Here is a 24099-nt window from a genome sequence, read left to right as displayed (position 1 = left end):
TGGCCACTAGACAGGCGGGCGGACAGGAGGGGCCACTGTGAACAACAAAGCCTAATTACCTGAATGAGTAGCTTTTGCTTAGTGCCATTACGTTGCCCCGCAGCCGTTGCGGCACTGGCAGCCTTTTGCGGTTAGCCCGGACTATCAGTCCTTGCCAGAGATGGCCGGTTCAGAAGCATAGTTTCTTTTCGAGTGCATTCCTATCTACGGATAACTGCACTCTTGTCCGACACACGAAACAATTTAACTCAATCAGCAAGACTTTTAAAAACACTTTATTGTTCGAATCTATTTTAATAACCTGAATCATCTCTGGCTATTGTAACTGTCTCCTCCTTTGAATCCTTGCACTACTGTACCCTGTTTTATATTTATGAGTTTACTGTAACTGTGGTCTCTGGCACTCGTGCACTTGAAAGGAGCCTGCCCAGTTCTGCCATTACAAAAGTACCTGGTAACGAGATGTGGGGCAAGTGTTTGCACCTGACATTTATTGGAATTGCCGACTTGTTCAGGTTCTCCCCCAATATCGATGAACTTTGCTATTCTTTGTATCTATTGTTTAAATTTGTAGGATATAGAGTCTCCATGAAGCCTTTCTACAATTAAATTATTCATTTGTTATTCAGTATCAGTTGTCTGGAAATTTATGCCTAAAACTCTGTCTATTCTCATGTATCACTCTGCAGGATTGCTTTCCTTTGTTTCACCTTATTTTTTGTTATCACAGAAACAACAAACCCTCCTGGAATCTCTGGCAGGTGCCCAATTGGTTAGTTCCAGACTGGCTGGTTTTAAGCTCTGGGTGCTGCGCTATTGACATCCAAACAGTTGCCAAACTTTTGTCAAGCGTAAACCGTTGATAATTGAAGCTGCCCCAAAATGTGTGTGGCCATGGGAGTTGGAGGAGCGGGAGGAGGTCCTCCTTCGTTCACCAGCATGTTGCAAAGACAGCCGCAATGCATGTCCATGTCTGGGTATCCGTATCTGTATCTGCCCTCATGTCTATGCCATGTGTGCGATGTTGCAGCTCTGCGGCTGCCAGTGGCCTGTGTGCTGTAGGGGGCGGTGGGCGTGGTCATTCTCGACCAAACACGAATCTCTGAGCTAGTAGCTGGGCCAGAGACAGGCCACAAAAAACCGACCCGGACCGTACACACGTTGGCCAGAGTTTTAAATTCTTGTATCTCGAAAGCGAATGCCGTCGCTTAATGAGCAGAAAGTCCATCAGTATGGCTTTGTCCTGTCATGTCCTTTCGAAAATTAATGCCTATGACTTACCTTGTAGGGGGAGCGTTTGCGGAAGATGTGTCCGACATGGGAGCAGGGTACAATCTCCAGGGTGCCGCCGCACATCCAGGTCTTGAAGGACAGCTCCAGATTCTCGCCGCCCCAGATGTCGAATCCGGAATCGTAGGTGCCCAGGCGATCGAAGAACTCCCGGTCGATGGCGAACAGTCCTCCGGCCATGGTCGGTGAGTACACGGGCTCGGCGGAGTTCTGGAAAAGACAGAGAGAAATGGAAATGGTTAGGTGTAAGCAAAGGTAAGAGCAATTTCATTTTTCTAATTGATACTCGGCAGCGCTGAACCAGAGATAAACACTGAGGATGTGCCACAAGTGGCAAGCAGGTAAGCAGTAAGCAGTACCTGGGCAAACTTTTTCCAGCCAAGCTTCTATTTTTTTCTTCTTTTCTGAGTTTTGTTTGTTTTTGGTTACTTTCAACAGCTTGCCACAAAATACTTGAGGCTACGTTTTATTTAGTACAACATTTTCATAGCTCCCCCGCCCCCGTCATTCACACTTCATATCTGCTTTTCCAGCAGAAAATGTTTGTTGTAATTGAATACTCCAGAGCTGGTCCCTGGTCCCTACGAGAGAGCACGATTTTATGCATTTAATTGGAGAATTTAATTTTAGGGGAATTTAATTCCTGGTATCTCAGTTTCCGCCTGTATTTGCGGCAGTTCTGTTGGTACTTTGTATTTAGGCCACCAGCAGCAGCAGCTGCTAGTCGGTTTGTGTTGCATGTAAAATAATTAAAAATAAATAAAGTTTTCCATTTGTTTTTTATTGTGTTTTGTAAATTGTTGTGAAATGGAAAATAAGTTTTAAATAGGATGTGAATGTCCAAAAAAAATTCAGGGGATTGAGTTCTATGAGGAGAACGAAAAATGAATTACCTTGCCCCATTTTTGGGTAAAATAACTTTTGAAAAAACATACAAAATAGTTGCAATTTACAGAGTAATTAAATTAATGAAATGAATAAAATGTACAATGATTAAAAACACTCAGAAAGTGTATAAAAAAGGTATAAAGCCCTCGGCTTAATAAATTAACTTGATTTTCGCCACTACACATATATTCGTATAATATATTTTATTGTGATTGCATTTTATTTAATGGATGACTCGCTGGGGAGACATCATAATAATTTCCATAATTGCGAAATTATGCAAGTCCGCCTGAGGTCATCAGTAGTAATTATTGCGCATACGCCACGTTTCCGTCTACAAAATAAATAAAATTTTGTGCCCTTTTCCGGGCTAAGCCCAAGCAACACAATTTCCAGCCAAGTAATTGGGTTTCATGACGAAAAATTTGCTGACAAACGTAAAACGGAAAATCTCAAAATAAATGAAATTGTCACTCTGAAAGCCCAAAGGCCAAGCTTGGACAGGGCAAGGATGGACAGAGAAAGGATACTCAGGATGAGTGTGGGACAACTAAAAACGTGTAACTTAAAGTCAACAAGAAGACCGAACAGAAAGCCCAAAAAAAATATCCGGCTACCGGACAACAAAGTGAAATCTCCAAACGCGACAAGTGCCATTGTGCTTTTGGGCGGCCAGCGGCGGATGGGTTGGAATATTCGTCCTCCCAGGGGGATGGCCAGTGGAGGGAAATTCCAGGTCCGTCGGAAAATTCGCAGTGTGACATTTAATAAACGCAACAGCTCAGCAAAAGCAGGGAGGGAGTCCAAATAAAAGAGGCGCAAGAATGTGCACAAAAATGCGAAACGCACAGAGGGTCAGTTTTCAGAGAAAATTTTTGAAACATATATAGTTTGTTAAGTTAAAAAACACAAAGAAAGTATCAAATATTTTTTGAAATAATTTCTTTCAAAGTCATAAATTGTGAAAAATAGAGACTATTTCGGAAAAAAATCACTTGCTATTTTTTGTTCCGGTGTGGAATGCGGGCCGGCCATTTTTTGTTGTCACCGGAAGTGACAGAACAAATAGCAAGAGGGACTGGGCAGGAGGCTTCGAGGCGGTGTCGGAGGACAGGCTATAGTGGTTTTCTGCATGTGAGTTTAAAAAAAGATTCTTTTATTGTTATAACCAACTTTCCCCTCCTGAAAGCCACCTCCCAGATACCCGCCCGCCGACTTCTGTTCTCAGGACTCTGCTTCTGTTTTATTTTTTACGCTTTTCCTGTGTGTGTATCCGTTTTTGTTTTCCGCTTTCTCCGCTCAGGAAATGGAAGTAAAAGAGGCAAAAAAAATATAAAAAAAAGAAAAACTTTCGCTCTGGTGAAAATAAACTGAAATGAAATGAAATAAAATGCAGAGCTGAATAAATAAATATACACGAAAATATGAGTGAAGCGTGTTGCAGTTGCAGTTGCTGTTTGTGCAAACAAGGCGGCAGAACTTTTCGCTTTTCCGATCCCCAGCACTTCCACTATTTTGGCCCGCTCTCTGTTGGCCCCCTTTTCAGTATTTGCCATTGGCTACATATAATGCCGCTTAAATGATTTAAAAGCGGGCAAATAGACGCAGTTTTTATGGACACGTGATGTGGTATTTGTGGGCGTGGAAAACCAAAGGAAAATTGACTGAAATAAGAGTACTGCGGAAAATGCGAATGGAAATTAAATCGCCACTGGCACGGCAGAAATCATTTTAAAGTTATAATGAAACTCCAATATTAGTTTGTAATACGATATGTTTAAAAGTATTTATGGAAAAATTCCATAAAATGTTAAAATTAATCAAAGGTGTAATATTTCAACAACAAAAGCCAAAGAAGTATTTTTCAATCGGCCATTAAAGCCGCAAATATCACACAAAACAATCAAAAATTGTCGATAAATAATACAAATAAAGGGCCAAAGGCACATTCTCACATTGTTTTCCTTTGAGCAATTTATTTTCCCCTAATCCCAAACACGAGGCCCACTTGAGTTAACTTGGCCAACTTCCCGCAAAGGCTATACCTTTTTCAAACAGAGATTCATGGGCAAAAAAGAATCAATTTTTGGGGAAAAATGGCTCCAAACTCGGAAAACAGAGCTTAAGATGACAAAACGTCAAAAGTAACTTGGGAACTTGGCATATTTGGAAATCAAAATAAATCACAAGGCATTCATAATGGTTAAAGTGTGTGACACATTTTATGATGAGAAATGGAGACTGTATAGGAGGTGGGGCTGGGTGGCTCAACCGCGAATTAAGCAAGCGAAACCTCAGAATGCGGCTCGCTTTAAAGGCCGCGGCTTGTTGCGTATAATGCGCCAACCTGCTGCGGCTTTCAAAGCGCCTCGAGACGCCTCCGAAAAGCACCCTACATTCCACGGCCCATAAAACCTCTTGGCAGCCCAGCCGGCAGGAGTGGCGCTCAACATATCCACATTAACATCAAATAAAACAGTCACGTCGAGCGGCAGGAGGCTCCGAAAAAAATATGCCCAGGAATATCGTAAATGTCAGGGCGCCTTACTAGGCTTGGGGTTCGGATGGGTGGATTCTCTCCAGACACGCTCCAAGTGCCGATGGGTCTCTTAGCTCACAGCAGGCAGTAGCTCCGGGGAGCAGTGGGTGATGATAATGTTTAAAAAAGTATAGTCCTGGGAATCAGCAGAGGAATACCCTAATATACAATTTCTTATCATTGTTAGTAACTTTTTCTATACATTTTAATTTTCTGATTTGAGTAAATTAGGTTATTGTGTTAGATTGTCAAGTCTAATATCTTTATAACCTTTTCCCTCTATTTTCTCCAAGCCTAATAGAATCCTCTGCTACCGTCTAAATGAAATAAAAGAAGTCGTTAAGGGGGGAAGCCCAAGACACGCGCGTAAAAAGAGACCAGAACCGGAAAAAAATGAATATAACGCTGCTTGACATAATGTGAAGTTGACTTTGACAAGTGCTTGGGACGGAACACGAGCCAAAAAAGCAGGCGGCGCCAAACACACTCGTACAGGGCCAACACACATACACTGAGTCCCACAGCCACACACCCAGCCACTCAGCAGATACAAGACACAGTATCTGTATCTGTGAGATGCCAAAGTGGCAACTTAGCGGGGCTAACTTGAGAGTTCCGTGTGCTCCGCTTCGCCTGCTATTTGCATTTTGAGTCAAGCACCAAAAAGTCGCAATCTTCGCCAAAGTTAATAGTTGAGGAATGCTTCAGGTCAATGGTTGAACAAGAGAGGGGGTAGGGAAGTAGTAGGATATCCAGTCGGCTGAATAAGTACCGTTGCATCTGCAACGTGGGTGTATCTTTGAGCTACAATTTGGCTTATTGCTCAAGTGCTGCAAATCCACTGCACTCTCAACTTTTTCGAATCCCGCCTTAACCCACTCCACGTCCTTTGGCGAAGGAATCAGCCTGCTTAAAAGCGTATTTAAATGTTTAATGTACCGTACACACACACACACCCCCACACACTCTCTCTGTGGGGGGCTAAGGGGTTAAGGGTTAAGGGTTAAGGTGGAAATTAGCATAAAAAAGTTGTTTCAGAGCTCTGCTGATTTTGCTTTGATTACCGGTTCACTGGACTGTTAGCAAATGCTTAACCACCCACATCCTCCACCACCAGGGGATAGTCAGGTGCGTAGAGCTCCGATGAGATTTTGAAGAAAACAGAAAGGTTTTGAAATATTTTTTTAAGTAGAACAAAAATAATCGTAATAATCCTCGCCATACCTGGATCTCAAGTTCCAAGTAAATGCAAAATGTAAGTGTTCTTTCATTTCCATTTAAGTCCCATCTTAGTTACTGCTTCCCTCATTTCCCTACGCCCATGGCGCTTACAAGGGGGTGTCGTAAAACGCAGCAGCGATTTTCTGGCGCGAAAGCGCGTGCACAAAACTTTGTACGTTTTTAGTACGCGGCGCATCCTTCAGCCTGCCGTCCTGCCGTCCTGCCGTCCTACCATCCTGCTGTCCTATCGCCCTGGCAGCAGCGGAATCCCTGGACCAAGTGCAATAAAAACCAAAGTGCAACTTTGCGTATTAAGCAGTAAAATCCGCCGTAGAGAAACGCACAAGAAGCGGCCACCAGGGGCGCCGAAAGAGCTGAACTGAGCGGAGCGGAGCACGGCTTAACTGTTGGAAAATTAAAAGAAAATGGCAACTGCTCGCTGGCAGGCTTTTCTCCGCCATCTTTGCCAGCCCACCAACCCTCTCCCCCCTCAGGACATTACTAAATTACGTTGTCAAAATGGCAGCCGGTCCAGGAGCACGTGCTTGACCCCCACCCCCACCCAAGGGCGTTTCATTTTGGCAGTGTCGAGCTTTCGCGCTTATTTAATTTCTCTAATGTTGGACAAGTTTTAAGCTCAAAAGTTTTCGGTTTGAAAAATGAAAATGAAATGATTAAATAGTTTAGAGATCAAGAAAACCATTATTTAATCGAATCATTAAAGAAGGAAACATACATCTTATTACTTCTTAAACTTTCCTTTCCATTTTCCAGTGCATTCATATTTTCCTTTCGAGATGAACATTACGCGATTATCCGAACGAAGGGCGGCACGTTTACCTTCGGCCTTGTCCACATCCGTGGGCAGTGCCCCCCACTTACTATTACCTCCGCGCCAAGCCAACTTGCCACTTGGCCATCCATCTCCACCCCTTAGCCCACTGCCAAGGCCTCTCCCTGCCAAACTTGATGAAAGTGTAATTTTTGGTTATGCGAAACGCGTGCTCAATTTGCATGGTCGAGCCGGAGATGGATGTTTAATGGGCTGGGGGGCTAGGACGAGGAGTGCCTGAAAAGTGTGGGTGGTTGGGTGGCCAGTAACTACCCTCTAACTACGTGCTTACATCCAGTTGATGAGCGAATATGGACGCTGGCCGTGCGCCTCAAGTGCTGCATAAATTATGCATGCAATTTGAAGTTACTTTCCGTTGCCGAAAAATATGCAGTTATTAGCAGTTAACTGAATGCATAAGGCTCGTTTATTTTGACGTATTTTGTGGGTATTATGCTCTAGAGCCATCTAGAGAAAAGCGGTTGGATTTAACTCATAAAATCATGATACTTTCTAGAGCTAAACTGTTTCAAACTCATTCTTTCAACTATAACAAAAAAGGAAAACCAATGTCCTAAATTTTGCAACATTTATCATTTTGGTATGTCATTTAAAATGGCCCAAATCCATTAGCTGGTGTAAATGGGGCTTAAGACATATTCCCCAAAAATGACGGTATGCAAATGAAGCCCAGTTTGCTGGTCCTGAGTCTGGGATTGCATTGGGTTAACTGGCAATTTGTGCTGCTGGCACTGTTCCGGGCTGCAAAGTCCACAGTTCGCCGCTAACCAGAACAAATGTGCCACGGACATGACGCTTTTACGACAAGGGGATGGTGGGATAGCGGGATGGGGCTAGGAATATGGAATGGCAGCTAATTAATAATACGAAATTGTGCTCCCGGCCGGCAGCTAGCAGCTAGCTGGGAGGAACTGGCGATGAAAACCAAACATGGCTGCCGTTTCACAATTTTCCGATTGCCAAGCGACCCAGCGACAAGGATGCAGGATGGACGCCATCGTGATGGTGGGATGTGGCTGAAAACGCCATCAGTAGTGGCTTAAAATTTATGCAAGTACACTGGACGAAATATTGTTTCTAAAATCCTTTTAGATTCATATTTTTTAATATAGCTGTTTCTCTGGCCATATATTATCCTGTAGGACCAAGCTGCGACCATCGGGCATGTCCGGCATTTGCGAAAATTGCTTAAAAATGAACCCGACTCTGACAGTTGATGGATGAGCTAGAAAATTCGGCTCGCCACGCCCCCATATAGACCCGTATACACTCATATCTTGCCGAGCCGCGCCCACAACTCTCATCACGAGCAACTAAGTGGTTGCCAGGATCTGGGGGCTGGGGGCAATGGGGTTGCCTTGTGGGTTAAGAGCTGCCAGCAACAGCGACGACGAAGAAGCTTTAAAAATTTCATATCTATTTTTAGTGCTTCTGTTGTGTTATGGATCTGGCTCTGCTGCTTATTTCCATAGTTATTTTTCATGCATTTTTGCAACGGCAGCAGAGTTGCACCCACTATCACACTCTAGCTAGCTGCTGCCACTGCTTTTGCCTTTGATGTTGCAAGTTGCATGTTTTTTTTTTGCCTCTGCAGTTTTCTTTATCTTTTTATTTTTTGCTAGTCGAGAGTGCTGTGCATTTTTGCGAGCGTTTTTTAATAAATCATGCGCCACGTAAGCTGACTTTCATGCACAGGATACATTTCCCTCTCAACGAATATGTGTGTGGCAGAGTGAGTGATTTGCATATGTTGCGAGTGCCAGGGCTGGAAAATTTCCTAGCCACAAATGCACTTTGGCCCAATTAGTTGCCAAAATGAAGCCAGCCGAAAAGGGGCCGGGCGGGGCCTCTCCACCATAAAGGCTCAATATGCATCTCATCATAAGACCAGATACCAGCCCTGGTTTCCATCTGTCTGCTCGACCACCACACACATCCACAAATCATTCCCGCCACGCCCACCACCACCCCAAAGCCACCGTCCTGCGACCATCGAGAGGGTCGTTAGGTTGGGGGTTTCCTCCGAAAAATCCTGTTGTGCCGGCTGCCTCGTCACTCGCCATTGGGTGCAAATTAATACACTTGCGAGCCACGGGGGAAAACTGCACAGCGATCTTGCTGCAGTGTTTGTGGTGTTGCTCTGCTGTTGCCGTTCCTGCGGTTTTCCGGCTATCATGGGTTAAGTCGGTGTGGGGGTGCTGCCTGTCTGACTGCGAACAGAAGCAAACGAGCCGGCAACAAAGTTTCCTCTGTTCGCTCTGTGTGTTTTTTACCCTCCGCACATGGCTTTATATGCAAAGTTATGGCCCAAGCCACTGGTAAATAAGAATAATATGGAACAGTCATACGTCTATAAATGGAACTATACCAAATGTAGGAAATCGTCGACATGGGAAATGGATTTCGCAAGGGGTACCTCCACAAAAATTTAAAAAATATCGATCAAAAAATTTGTTCTCAGGTTTTGATGCAGAATGACGGGGAATCAGTCCACAAATCGATTAAGGTATTCCCTCTTCAGGATAGGATGAAAACTGTCCAAGATATGGCCATCGGAAGGGTCCATATTCGAGAATCCTGGAGATCCTGGATTTTACAAGGGGTACCATCAGGAAAAAAATGGAAAATAGGCATCGAAAATTTTGTTTCAAGGTTTTGATGCAGAATGACGGGGAATCAGTCCACAAATCGACTAAGGTATTCCTTTCCAGGATCGGATGGAAATTGGCCAAGATATGGACATGGTTTGTGGCCTTAGAGGGGAATCCTGGATTTTGAACCACACAAATTGAAAAAATATCGATGGAAAATTGTGTTCCCAGGTTTTGATGCAGAATGATGGAGAATCGATCCACAAATCGATCGAGGTATTCCTTTCCAGGATCAGATGGAATTTGGCCAAGAAACTCTACAAACAAGCCATCATTTCGAAGTCGGACTGTAGAACTTGACTCGTTGAAGCAGACTTCAATTGCCTGGGTGTTTGGTAACGGTTTCTGAATATTATTAATGTCTGCCGAATAGCAGGCCCCACTCCGCAGCTGCCTCCCTCCATTTCAGCTCCAATCCAGTAAAGTGCAGCACACTTTGGGGCTGCTCATAAATATGAAAATGTGTGTATGAAAGTTCTATGTATGTGTGTGCTCTGTGGCAGAGCGGAGGTCTGCCGGCTGCACGTTTAATTAAAGAACCCCGGCTTTCGGCTCGATATAATAAACTGAAATATAGACAGGGAGTCGGAGGATAGACAGGGAGTCGGAGGACTGGGACGGACGAAGGGAGAGCCGGAAGGAGTTTAATAAATTGCCATGACAAGCCCCCCAGGTCCCCGCCGGCCTGCCTCTAGTTCCCAACCGGCTCCCCAGTCACCCAGTCTCCCCTCCCATCAACGCTTGTTACAACATTTCAATTAAAAGTTAAACGTGCACGTAATTATGCGGACTACAAGGAAAATGTGTAAGTAATATTCTGCTGGCGCTGACTCAGAGAAAAGCGCATGGTGAAAAATTAATTAACCAAAAGCTTAAAGCGAAAAAGCAGAAAAAGAAAATGCCAAAATAAAAATTAGGAAAATCCCTGGCCCAGTATCCAGACCAGACCAGACCGGGCCAGACCAGACCTTTTGCTGTAGCCCCTGGGCTTTGGTCGAAACCGCTCGTGCATGTGATTGGGTTTTTGAAGCCAAAGCTTAACCCCAATTTTTTTTTCATTTTTTTCTGTGAATTAACACCCACGCCTGGAAACCGGAGAGTGAAAAAACCTAGATGAAAGCGAGTCTGTTAATTGATAATGTACAAAATTGAAATTGCACAGAAAAATAATTGAGTGCCGGGCGTGGAGCAAGGCAAACAAAACCTTTTATCAACCAGACTACAACACATCACTTCGTATTCAAATGAACTCACAGAAGTGATGCAAAAAAAGACGATTGAATAGGAGAGCTTGTCAGTTCCATTTGGCTTCAATGTTACATCTCACACATGCCCATGAATTTCAAGACAAAAATACTCAACATTTGCGGAAGACATCGGGGACAGGACAGGGTTCAGAGTTCAAGAAAGGAGCAAAAAAGGCGACTCTGGCAAAATAAATGGAATTGATGGAGTGAACACACATGCACTGCCATCCACCCACTTGCCACATGAATTATGAAGTAACCAAAAAGCTTCTACAGAGAAAGAAATTTAATAAATAAAATACAATGGAAAGTATAAATATTTTATGGTACCTTGATTGTTAGACACTGAAGCCAACAATGTAGTCCAAGTTTAAAGAGTTAAATGTTCCAAAAACTATTTTAAATTTCTTTCAGTTTCGGTAGGGACTTCAAACAAAGAAAAGCAAGTGGATTGAACAGCGATTAGGGCGGGTAAACACAGGAATTATGCATAGAATCGAACGGAGAAGAAAGGGTCCAGACAAAGAGATAGAATGGAAGCAAGAAGCTCAGGCTTAGGATTCTGAAAAAAACCCTAAATCGGGGCCAAGTATTGATAAGGCCAACAAAAATAAAAAGAGGAAGCAACCAGAAAGCTTAGACAAAGAAATGACAAGAAACAACAATCGTGCAGGGAAACAAACAAAAATTAAAATTTGTCTACCAGTCAGTCGAAAAAATTTAAATAAATTTAAGATGCCCACGTTAATGTACTGAAATAAATACAGTAGAGACTAGCTATGAGAGCATAAAAGGTGACTAAGAGTTCTTTATAAACTTTACTTTTAAGGGCCAAGTTTAATAAAAAAAGTAAACAACTTGTAAGATTTTTAAAACCCTTTATACTCCTTCCCCTCTCATCTAATCTCCACTGTATTCACATCTAATGATCGCCTAGCTCCAAGCTTTGTTTATCAGCTCACACTTTGCTCTCAACCCACAACAACAAATCTAGTAATAACAACAACAAAACAACGACCACGTCTCAACCTTCGACAAGCTGGGATTCCGTTCCAAGTTTCAGTTCCAAGTCGACACTCGAGCGGCAAACAGCTCGACGGAGGAAAGGAAAACATCTCGAAAATGATTTTCAAAACCCTAGCGATCGTATCGCTCTGCCTGGCCAGCATCCAGGCCTCGAAAATTGGCCAACAGCAGCCGCAGTTGCCAAAGAAACATCTGGTCTGCTACTACGATTCGGCCAGTTTCGTTAAGGAAGGTGAGTACTAAAGTACCTGTACTCCGTAAAACGGAAATCAGAAAAGTTATATAATCACCACATCGACCCTCTTAAGTGAGAAGTGATGAAAGCGAAACCGAAAATAAAATCCATCCAGGCTTATCAAAATTAGAAGTTTGTTTGCTATTTCGGTCGGATGTGGCAGCGATAATGTCATTCAGGGTGAAAAATAAATACAAATATTACCCAAATTGATAATAAATGTAGAAAACAGTCTCAAGAACCTGCTAGAAAAGCTCTGTATATGTAAGGCAGAAAATATTTGTGTTATAATGTGATCTTATGTAGGTCTCGGCAAACTGGTGATCGATGAACTGGAGCCGGCCCTGCAATTCTGCGACTATCTGATCTACGGCTATGCCGGAATCGAGCGGGACTCCCACAAGGCGGTGAGCCTGAACCAGCAACTGGATCTGGATCTGGGCAAGGGTCTGTACCGCACGGTGACCCGCTTGAAGCGAAAGTACCCTAACATCAAGATGCTGCTCAGCGTGGGCGGCGATAAGGACATTGAGACCGACAAGGATGCCCAGGAGCTGCCCAACAAGTACCTGGAGCTGCTGGAGAGCTCCACGGGACGCACTCGTTTCGTGAACACCGTCTACTCCCTGGTGAAGACCTACGGCTTCGATGGCCTCGACGTGGCCTGGCAGTTCCCCAAGAACAAGCCCAAGAAGGTGCACAGTGGAATAGGCAGCTTCTGGAAGGGTTTCAAGAAGGTCTTCACCGGCGACTCCATCGTCGACGAGAAGTCTGAGGAGCACAAGGAGCAGTTCACCGCTCTCCTGCGCGATGTGAAGAACGCTTTCCGTCCGGATAACCTCCTGCTCTCCACCACTGTCCTTCCCAACGTCAACTCCTCATGTAAGTAGTTATAATCACACTTAGACTTACAAGAAGTCTAATATACTTTGTATCCCCAGTGTTTTATGATATTCCTGCTGTGATCAACTATTTGGACTTTGTCAACCTGGGTGCCTTTGACTTCTTCACGCCCCAACGCAACCCGGAGCTGGCCGACTTCTCCGCCCCCATCTATGAGCTCAGCGAGCGCAATCCCGAGTTTAACGTGGACTACCAAGTGAAGTTCTGGCTCCGTCACAGCTGCCCAGGCAGCAAGATCAATGTGGGCGTGGCCACCTACGGCCGTCCCTGGAAACTGACTGACGATTCCGGAGACACCGGTGTTCCCCCCGTTTCCCATGTGGTGGACGAGGCTCCAGTGGGCGCCAACACCCAGGTGCACGGCATCTACAGCTGGCCCGAGGTGTGTGCCCTGCTGCCCAACCAGAACAATGCCTACTCCAAGGGCGCCAACGCCCCCCTGACCAAGGTCGTTGATCCCGCCAAGCGTTTCGGATCCTACGCCTACCGGGCGGCGGACAAGAAAGGCGACAACGGCATCTGGGTGAGCTACGAGGATCCCGACACCGCCGCCGACAAGGCCGGCTATGTGCGCACCAACAACCTGGGCGGAGTGGCCCTCTTCGACCTGTCCTACGACGACTTCCGTGGCCAGTGCACCACCGAGAAGTACCCCATTCTCCGGGCGGTTAAGTACCGTTTGGTTAATTAAACACACTCCCACTTGACCATTTCAAAATATTATGCTTTGTCAAAAAAAATAAGAAAACAAAAAAGATTTGTCATGTCAATAAAGAACCTATAGAATAATTGTTAGTCTTGGGAATTACTGCTAAGGTGGCGATTAATGAAGCTTGAAGTGTAAGCAGTGCTTCTACAGGGTGACTTTTAGGGATAATACGGGTTTTCCCCACTTTGTTAAGCTTTTAAAAAGGCATTCTTTAAATCCTCAAGGGGAGTCCCTCAATATCGATTTTCTCCTCCTTCGAAATATAATTTATTGACTCCCTACTCTGTAATAGCAGAAACGGAATTCTCTAGGGAATATTTAGGCAGTGGCTGTGACTTATGCGCTTCGGGCTTCATGCTCTGATGAATTGCCGAAATCCAATTGACTTTGACAGAAAATACATCGTAATCGGCTTCGTCATTAAATCCACCAGAGTGGCTGGCGCCCCCAGCACCCAGAAGTACTACTGATACCCCAAAAAGCACAGAATTGACTGCTCAACATTTGTCATTGAAGCGAAAACGTCGAAAATTTCGCATACGCAGAGTGTTACACACACAGACAGAAGGATGTATGGTTTTTTGTAGCCCTGTGTTATGCACGATTTCACAACTACAACAAAAGCCAGACAAAGGCATAAAAAGGTTCTTCAAGTGGAGAGCTTCGTACGCATAGACAGGCAATTCGAATGGAATAAACCAGAAACGAAAGAAATGAAATGAAACGTGCAATGGCCGAGATGAGAGCGCTCTATCTCCGGGCTAGAGCCTGGCCTACCCACCTCACCGATTTCCATCCTCTAAGGATATTAGAAAGCATTTACCTTGCCGCCCAGGCTCCATTACACACGCTGCCTGGAAGGGAAACAGACTAGCAACCACGACGACAGCCTAAACAATTTTTAAAGATGCGAAATTGTGGTTGGCAGTGATGATTCCGGAAAAGGAACAGGACTTTTCCTCACCCAAATTAAATTAACAATTGAGGCTAATAGAGAATATGATTCCAATTACATATTCATTTTATTAAATCTTATTTTTAAGCCGAAGTTTCACATTTCCACTTAGCAAAGGTGTCCTGTATCCTGTATCCACAAAAAACAAGAGTATTCCATTTATAGGAATTCTGGGGTCAGAGGCAGCGCGTGCTGCGGGGATTTGGCACTTCAGGCACTCTTCTTTATGTATATTTGGCCGCTCTATGTATAGTTAAACGCTTCGGCCAACACTGCGTATGAGTGCTGTGTGTGTGCCGGTGGCTGTTGGAACACGCATATTGCGCATACGCCCTGGGTACGCTATCGAATAAGTTTGTGCCTTTGCCGCTGCTACTCTTTATACTCAAATAATTGGATTAGTGTTTCAACGCCCTACACAGCAGCCGTAACCCCGCAAACCAACAGCTCTGGCCTCAGCTCCGGCTCCTGCTCTCCAAGCCCCTGGGGATCTACTCTATATGAATTTGTTTGCGCTCGTAGTTCTATTTCAGATTTTTTTTCTCCTCTGTGCGGATTAGTTTTCACTGCTTTGCCAGGCACGATGTGTACACGTAGATGAATATATATATATATTGCTTTTTGGCTGCCTGCGGTGTGCTGCCAACGAAGCGAATTAGTTTTTATGTTATTTGCTCGGGATTCTTAAATATTTAAATAATCGTTATATCCTTTTTGCTGCAACTAGGGTAAAAGAAGTGGAAACTTTCGGAACGGATATGAAGTTGTTTTAAACTGATTAAATTCTGAAAGATTTATCCACGGAAATAATTCTTTATTAGACTTAAATTTGATGGATTTCCCGAAGAGTCTCAAAAGCCATTAAGTAAACTCTCATATCTGCATCACGGGCTGTTTCCATTTTTCGGGCAAATAAAAATATACATCCCTGCTTAAAAGTGGCACAACTTTTACCTTCGAGGATGGAAAAGACTTCGTCCTGTAGTCCTGTACCCACCGAGGAAATACAAACAAAAGCTGAAGCGGAAACTTTCAGTTCGGGGGAAATGGTATTGCCCATAACGAATATGTATTTTTGATTCCCCAGCCACGTTTATTATTGTTGTTGCTCCTTGCTGGCTAAACTCCTTTTGTAGCTTTTGTTGGCGGTGCTGCTGCTGCCAAGTCGTAACAAGTTAAGCAACTTTGGACAGACATCAGAAGTTGCTTGGAGGATTTTCGTGAGGCAGCTTTGGGACTGTCAACAGCTGCGCCCAACAGCAGATCCCTGCAAGGGCCGAGGATATATCTGAGCTTGTCTCCGGCTGTTGAGCTTTGTTTATGCCACCTGGCGTTGCATAACCTGAACAGATATTAGAAATTAGCAATTGTTGGCCTACTTTTTGGGGAGGGACTCGTGGAGAACTTGGAGAGACACATGTGTACTTTCCATTATTAAAATATTAAACTTTCTAATCTGCTGCAAACTTGAGTGTTTATTTTCCTCAGTGCCTTCTTTGCCTGGCAAAACCTTTTCAATTTTTCAGCAAAAACTTTCTACTGTCATTTACAGAGTTTCGCTGGGGATTTCGATGGGCGTGGTGTGACGGTTAGCGGGTGCTTAGTGGGTGGCTGGAACAGAGAAAGACACTTCCACCCGTCGGCCATTATCATTTCCCAGCTCATATGTGGCACTGCTACATTTATGGGTTCCCCAGCAGTTGGCATCCGCTCTTGGAGCCGGCAAATTGCCAATGTTGTTGTTGCAGCCAGGAAATGCTTTACTTGATTTAGCTGCTAAGTGCAACTTGAGGCAGGGCATGGAGACAGAATTCCACGCCGCATGTTGCCAGGAAGCAGGAGCTGTGGCAGCAACAATTTCGTTGGGCCGTGCAGCCAGTGAAAGGATTTTTCGGCAACAGCACTGCCATAAATCCCCCTGGCGCTTGAAAAAACAATTATGCCAGATATTTACGCCGCAAAAAGGCAATGCAATGCAACAGAGGCAACGATGGTAACGAAGGCAACGGTGGCAGTGGCAGTGGCAGCAACAGAAACAGAAGCAAAAACACCATCGCCAGACAACGAAAATTTGCTGTTAACATTTTTGGCTTTTAATTGCAGTGTCGTGGCCCGCTGAACTCTGCATTTCCACAGGACCCATCGTGGCGCCCACTTGCAATTTGTGGCCCAGTGGCGTATACGTAATATATCGCTTACATTTGCCAGTGTGTCGGTACTTAAGCCGCTCCAGCTCCGGTTCCAGACACACACAAGAATCAGAAGTGGGGAGTTCTGTAATTATGATCTTTTAATTAAAACGTTAAACCAATAACGGCTGAGGGGGAAAAAATGGGGCAGCTTTCGCTGGCAGTCCTTGATTGCATTCCTCGGCCCATTGGAATGCGAGGTGAAAAGTGGAAAATGGCTTAGCCGAGTAGGAGTAGGTTTTCACCCACACAGATACTGGAAAAACTCGATAGCATATGGACAGGAGCAGCAGCAGCAACAGCAGCAGCTGTCAGCGGATCTGAAAGCCCATCGACAGTTTCGAATGTCCATTTGTGGAGCTCTCCTGCCAACCCTTGGCCCAAACACCACACCCCCGAGCTGAACCATTTTAGAAACGTGCATGTGCCAGTGGGAGTATCTAATTGCTTGTCAGTGTATGGGAAAACTTTGTACGTGTTGGACGCAGGCGGTCATAAAATGCGAAAACGATGTCTGCGTGTTTGCCAGGATAACTGAAAAGTTGTGCTTCCATTCGAAAAACACAACTTCTTAATAAATTTTCAATATAAAGTGTTTAGAAGACATTTCTCTAAGGTGTGGCTATAACTATTTTTTATGGATTTTGTTAGCCTTTGTAGCTCTGCCTTTGGATCGGCCTTTCCATAAATTTGCAAGCCCATTCGCGGAAGGCAAGGCGACTCTTAGTTCTAATAGCTCATATTGCAAACGACACTTTTGTGGCCTGTACGTGAGAATGAGTGCTTCCTGCCGCGCTTGCCACACCGCTTCTGCCACACGGTGTGTTTGTATTGACAGCCGCATTCCCTTTTCACAGCAAACATTCAGTTTTTGTAGTCACGTTCGAGCGCTTTAAGCGGCTTCATGTTTTCGGCACTCGAATGTGGCAAGGGCGATGGTAGGAGAGGGTTGTGAGAATACCCCTAAATAGAGGGGGGGCTGGGATATAACCATGGTAACCATCGCGTAAAACAAACATAACTAAAAGCAAACACACGACGGAATAAATACCCGGGTATGTTTAAGCCAACCGCATAAAAACCCCAAAGCGAAAACTTTTCGCATGTGGGCCAGGCTATAATCCGCTTCTGGCCCGAAAATTATACAATTGTGCCTTGAATAGACTTACGTTATGACGCTTCCTTTCACGTTCCGGGACAGAGTGCCAGCTAAATTGCAGATTCCAATCGAATCCGCCCACATTCACGCCGCTAGAGTCGCGATAGTGGTATTCCAGAGTATCGTCGCTAATCACATCAATTACGGGACACACAACCGTGGTCGAGTTCCGGGCAATGCGATCCAAAAGAGGTTCCAGCCAGCCTGCAAATGAAATGGGGATTTTAAGATATTTTTGGACATCCATCATCACTAGACTTGAAGACTTGTAGGAAAATAATTACTCATCCTCTTCTGGACAAGCTGTGTACTTTTTGGCCAATATTTCTTAATAAACTTAATTGATTGCCTTTCTCCATGCCCTTCAGTCTTAATAAAAAACCAGCCAAACGAACAACTGCCACAGACTAAGCTTAATTCGAAGGATTAAGAGACTTTTGTGCAGACCAGACATACAGGCCTTCTTTTATTGGCATCAATTTCGACCCAACGGATTTCGTTTGATGGCCATCAAAATTGAGTATCACATACAACGTTAGACATGGTCATAAACGAGATTCCATCGGAGCGTCCATTGGGGAAAAGCAAAATCTCAGTTAGCTGAGAAAGATTGTAAAACAGGCTCTGGCTCTGGAGGGAAACGAAAAATAATTCCATCCCACAGCACATTTAACTTTGATTCCGGATTGTTTCTGCCAACAGGCAGCTGCTAACATTAAAATATTTATTTAGCCTGAATTTTTTATGGCCCAAAACTGACTAACAAAAGTTGGTTAGTCAATTAAGAGCGAATTTGGGGCATTACTTGGTCAATTAGCATATTGGCCAAATTGCAAATTGATCCGTTAAATGGCAGAGAATGGCAAAGGGCTCTCAAATGGGCAGGAAAAACGGGGTTGCCTACTTTCGGGCAGCCTGAATTTTTAATTCCATTTAATTATTGGCCGAAACTCACCTTCTGTGCACTCGCAGTGGGAGTCCAAATAGGTGAGAACCGCCGACTTGGCATGGTTGGCGCCCAGGATACGGGCTCGGATAAGGCCCTCTCGCTTCTGGCCCCTAATAATCTGGACCTTGGGATAGGCGGCAAAGTAATCCTCGAGCTGTTTCTTCAGGTGAGCTGGAAAAGCATATCAATGAAGGTAAAATGAAGGTAAACACGAACGTAAACTCCTTTCCAAACTTACGCATATCACTGTAGTCATCGACAAGGATTATCTTGCCAATTAAATGCTCCGGTGACCTGTCCAGCACAGAGTGAACTGTCCTCAGCAGCACCGTCCAGGCCTCGTTGTGGAAGCAAATAATGACATCGGTCGTGGGCAGATTGGTCAGGTACTGAGTCGAGTCCTTGCACCAGGCATCCCTGGGATCCGGCAGGGAACGATGCACCGATACGAGATCCGAGACATATTGATTGAAGGCGTTCTTCGTCCAGCCATCATCTACCGCCTTCTTCATGTCATCCGGCATTTCCTTGGGCAGTCGCACTGGCTTGCCCATCTCGCCGGGATTCTCCTCGAAATTGCCAGGAGGATCAATCACTTTTTTGGCATCTGAAAGGAAAGGGGAGCAGAGGCGGGGAGGTATGTTAAGTAAATGTTGACATAACTTTTTATTTGCCTCGAAAATTGTGAGTCGAAGGTGAGTTGGCTGAAGATAAAGCTTTGTTATGCGTGAAATTTACGACAAAATACTGTACGAGGATACGCAGAGACACGTTGGCAAACAACATTCAGTTCCTGTTAGTGCATTGCACAGGAAAAGTTGCCATCGTCAGAGATGCTCCTTCACAGGGTCATGAAAAATGGTTTGCCTTGCAAATTCCCTCATGAGTGTGTGAGTCTAGGTTCTTTTCCTCATCCTGCTATCCTGCCTGCCAGCCACCCTTACCCCATACGTGCTTTTGTGTCCTTGCTGTGCATTTTATTATTTCGTTATTTGCATTTGCATGGAAATATGAAACTCTCCTGTTCTCAGCTGCTGCTTCCATTTCTGGTGCTCGGCTCCTTTCTGCTTTTTATGCGATTTGTCAGCCACAAGTGACACTTATTGGGCATCGCCTGGATGCCTGTCTGTGTGTCCTGTCCCTCTCTCTGTATATTTGTATGTGTGCTCGATGTCCTTTAGCAAACGGGACAACATTACATTAATGTTACTGTCAGGGATGTTACTGCGAAAAGGGAGACTCAACCTGGCAACTGTGTTCCTTAAATGGATTAAAATTTAATTAAACGAATTCCCTTTTTAATCAATTTCTGAATTATGGGGCAAACTTTCTTTTGCTTTTAAGGTTTTTATTATGCAAGCCACAGAACACTCACTATATAGAACCGGTTCAATTAAAAGCCCATAAAAACTTAACTGAATTCTTGGCCACAAAAGACTTCAACTGGTTTCTTCGAATGACTTTCTACACAAATCCATTCGCATCCCAAATCGAGAAGCAACATATTCTGGACGAAACCCACTCCTCCCCTCGATGGTCAACTTTCAGCCATGCAAAAACATTTCAATTACCACAATCATTTCAATTTCAATAAGCATAAAAAGCTGGCTGGAAAATAAAAAGCCATAAAAGGCTAGCAATAAGTGGGATGAGTGGAATGCATGGGATGGGGGTTGTGGAGGATTCAGACCGCATTATGCTAGTCACAGATATAAAAAGGAGCATGGAGAGGGCTTTGGCTAACCAAGAGGCCAATCAGTCGACAATAAATTTGTTCGCACAAAAATGGAAAATAAGAGAAAAACCATTAAATTGCCCAGAGGCGGCGGCGTCGGCTCAAAGGAGTCGGTATGCTAAGAGAGGGTAAGAGGCACGGGGGATACATAAATTTTATGATTTGTCGCCGGTTGCCGTAGTTACAACTTCATTGCGGAATATTCACGCGTGTGCCAAGGACTTCGGCCGGAGCGTCCTTAGTTCCGGATCCTGTTCTCATCCGGCTGCTGCTGCTGCTGCTCCCATGGGTCCAAAAACCTAGACCACACCCCTTTTTGTAACGAACTTTTTTGCATGCTGGGCTCGCACACGCATCATCATAATAAAAAACAATAAAAAATAATATTGCCCAAGGACGCGGAGGTGGGGACTGGGGACTGGGGACCGTAACTGGATTTTATGTCTTTTATTGATTCACTGTAGCATATTTATAGCCCTCTTTGGATATTAATGATTCCGCCCCAGCAGCAAGGCGGGAACCTTATCCCTCGCGGAATGCCTCCTTCTCCCGGGGATTGGGGGGGGTTAACCCAATTATAGTCACGCCCTGGGACAAAAGGTGAGTCCGACAAAGTTGTGTTTTATGGAAAGTCATTCACAGTTTACATTGGCCATAAATCCTGGCCTATAAATATTCCTTTAAAAGTGTATTCATAATTTTTCATTTTCACCAAGGTATCGATTTTTTATCACCATATCGTTTCATTAAAATATTTTATAGACTTTTCTTAATTATTTTCGATGGGAAATTCGTATTTATTTGAAAGTCTCCTTTATGTCCTTTTTGATGAACAATTGAATCCATTTTTGCAGAGAGAAAATTCAATTATGCCTTTATTTTTTTCCATCCAATATGATTCTGAAATTACTTTCAACTTTTATGCGTTTAGGAAATCGAAATTGACAATTTTTTGTCGAGTTTGTCGCTCAACACTGCGTATACGTTATATTTCCATGTCCTGGCAGCTGTGAACTGGAGTGGGAAGGGGTGGAGAAAAGGGAGAGGGTTGGCGGGCGGTTATGTGGGAGAGGGGGGTGTCCTGTGAAGACAAAAGGAGACAATCGCAGTGAACAGAGCTCAAGGGACACGCCTGAGCGTGACAGGAAGCTATAAATGTTTTGTTATAGACAGCGACAGCGGCAGCAGGTGGGAGCAGGTGGCCCCCTGCCAGGCGCAGGAGTGCTTTTGGGCGGGAATGGGGGCGTGGCCACATGACAAATGCCTTTCTGAGTGTGTGTCTGTGCAGGCAGGCAGGGAGGTGTGTGTGAGTGTCATCTGACAGGGCTGCCAGAGTTGCCTGCGTGCATGATGTTTCATCATGTTTTCCGCATAAAAGTAACATAATATGCCAAAGTACCGTTATTTCGCACAATGAATGAGGTTAGATTCGGCCGCCCAGGGGCAGAGGGGCTCCTCCATTTTGGACGATAAATAGCAATAGACATGCGAGAAACAGATGAGAATCCATTCCTGGGATTAGCTGGCATTGATTAAAGCCCAGGAAACCAGGAAGGAGAAGAGAGAATAATGAGGGGAAACGGCCGAATCAATCTGCCCCATGTGTCATAAAGGGGGCCTCCGGTGAGGAGGCGTGGCGGCATGGCCATGTATATATAAAATCATTATCGCTGCTAAATTGTAAAAACAAGAATTATGCATATATGAGGAGCATGGCTAAGAGGGAGGATCGGGCCGGCGATCAAGATAGCATGCCTAGAAGGCAGGTTCTAGCCTATAGAGTGGAGCACTCAAGAAAATAAAAGGAAACTACTATGCCACTTAAAGAACTACATCCTAACTAGTCTTATGTTTTTTTCTCAGTGTCTTGGCAAGCAGAGTGTGGGGTTGGTTAAGAACTCGATGCTAGCGCGCGATAAACGTCGTGTTGCAACCACGCTCTGCACCACTCTCCACCACTCCACCACTCGAAACCCTCAACTCTTCCCATCGAATCTTTCGGTGGTGGTAACGCGCCCCAAGGCCAGAGCCAATAAGTACAACAACACTAATTACCAGCTATGAACACAGGCCCGAGCAGCTATGGGGGAATCGCTTGCAAAAGTTGGCCAACTCGCCGGAGGAGCCCTTAAGCCACAGTGGGCTAACAATAGCCCCCCATTGGGAATCGTTTTCGAGTTATAGTCCTCACATGGGGGCCAAGAATGATCTATTTCTGGTCTAGACCAGTCTCATCCAAAAGAATTCTCTCTCAAAGCCATAAAAAGCAAGCTAATGAACTTTTGGCTAAGAGTCTTTTTAGGGTCTACTATAAAATGGAAATATAAAACTGGCTATTGATTTAAATTTTTTAGGCTAGACCCACTACACTGTGCCAACAAATCAATAGTTGGCCCTTTGCCTCGGAGTGTTGGTAAACGTTTGTAGGCTTGCACACAATTTTGACGCCATGGGGCAGCTGCTGATGCTGATGCTCAGTCTGATGCCTCCGACTGCCTGGACTTGCAGCATAGGGATCTAGGTCCAACTTGTAGCTTTGCCACCTCTTCTGCTCGGCTCGGTCCAGATGGGGCACGATGATGAGGCAGCCGGCTAGCGAGGAGTGGAGTGGAGTGGAAAACGAGAGATGCAAACATGATATGCGAAATTGCAAATACGTGCATTGTCTGCCGCGGAAACTTGGATGTAGATCTGCCAGCTATCCAGCCATCCAGCTTTCCAACTATCCAGCTTCCCAGCTCACTGACCAGCCGACCGACCGACCACATGCTGATGCAATCTTAAATGCTTGTTCCACATGCGAGGCAATAGATGATGCAGAAGAAGGAGGGCTGGAAGCCCGGCCAGGAAGCCCTTGCCCACCTGAGACTGAGACTGAATTCATGGCTGGCTGGCTTCGGTCTGGCTTCATTGATTTGCCTGGGCGGCCAGTCAAGTGTCCATTCAGTAAAAATCCCAGGGCCAGCGCGCCTAAGCCCCCGACTTGATTAGTAAGTAACATTATTTTTCTGTCCCGTCGTAGCTTAATGCGAATATCTATCCCAGCCACCGGCCACCAGCCACCGGCCATCTCCCCCTTTTTTGGCCCTGACATTGAAAATGTTGCTTGGCAGCAATTCCAAGTTGTTAAGTGCGAGTTGGCCGGGTTGTTCGGGTTGTTAGTGTTTGCCGCTAGCATCTTCGACATTGTTGTAAAACTTGTTAGAAATTTTCCTAAAGGCACACAAAGGCGGTGGTCGAAAGGAGGAAGTGTGACAGCCCCAACTTTTCTACAGAGTTAAAAGTTTAGTTTTATTTTTTGTGACTCTTCTGATCGATTTGAAGTTAAACAAGAGTCTTAAATGACAAATAACAACTATTTCTTTGCAGCTCTCTTAAGGCAGTGGTAGTGTATTGTGTATCAGACAAAGCTTATAGTATTTCTTTCAGTGCATGTGGGGAAAATCGTGAGGAGGAAAGCGAACACAGGAAAGCAATATGTGTTATTATCCCCCGTTCTTCGGTTCGGTCTCAATCGGCATCGCCTGACCCAAAATGCAATCTCCCAACA

General features: G+C 44.7%; 2 protein-coding genes across 3 annotated transcripts in view; one reads left to right on the top strand and one right to left on the bottom strand.

Moving 5' to 3' along the window:
- Nucleotides 1–24099, bottom strand: part of LOC6496297 (putative polypeptide N-acetylgalactosaminyltransferase 9) — a 52817-nt gene that overhangs the window by 6088 nt on the left and 22630 nt on the right. For both annotated transcript variants that reach the window (XM_001960599.4, XM_014908255.3), the window contains exons 4-7: nt 19053–19421; nt 18821–18985; nt 17876–18069; nt 1282–1500 (exon numbers count right to left, since the gene is read on the bottom strand). In XM_001960599.4, coding sequence (XP_001960635.2) covers nt 1282–1500; nt 17876–18069; nt 18821–18985; nt 19053–19421 — 947 coding nt within the window. The remainder of the gene's footprint in view (nt 1–1281; nt 1501–17875; nt 18070–18820; nt 18986–19052; nt 19422–24099) is intronic.
- LOC6494267 (imaginal disk growth factor 6) lies at nt 11690–13642 on the top strand. Its single transcript, XM_032450840.2, has 3 exons — nt 11690–11947; nt 12257–12832; nt 12892–13642. The coding sequence occupies exons 1-3, from the start codon at nt 11812–11814 to the stop codon at nt 13542–13544; spliced, it is 1365 nt and encodes a 454-aa protein (XP_032306731.1). The 5' UTR covers nt 11690–11811; the 3' UTR covers nt 13545–13642.

Source organism: Drosophila ananassae, chromosome 3L (genome assembly GCF_017639315.1).
Source record: "Drosophila ananassae strain 14024-0371.13 chromosome 3L, ASM1763931v2, whole genome shotgun sequence".
In the NCBI taxonomy this organism is placed as follows: Eukaryota; Metazoa; Arthropoda; class Insecta; order Diptera; family Drosophilidae; genus Drosophila; species Drosophila ananassae.
Note: the sequence above shows the minus strand (reverse complement) of the source record. Positions and strands in the feature narration are given on the sequence as shown.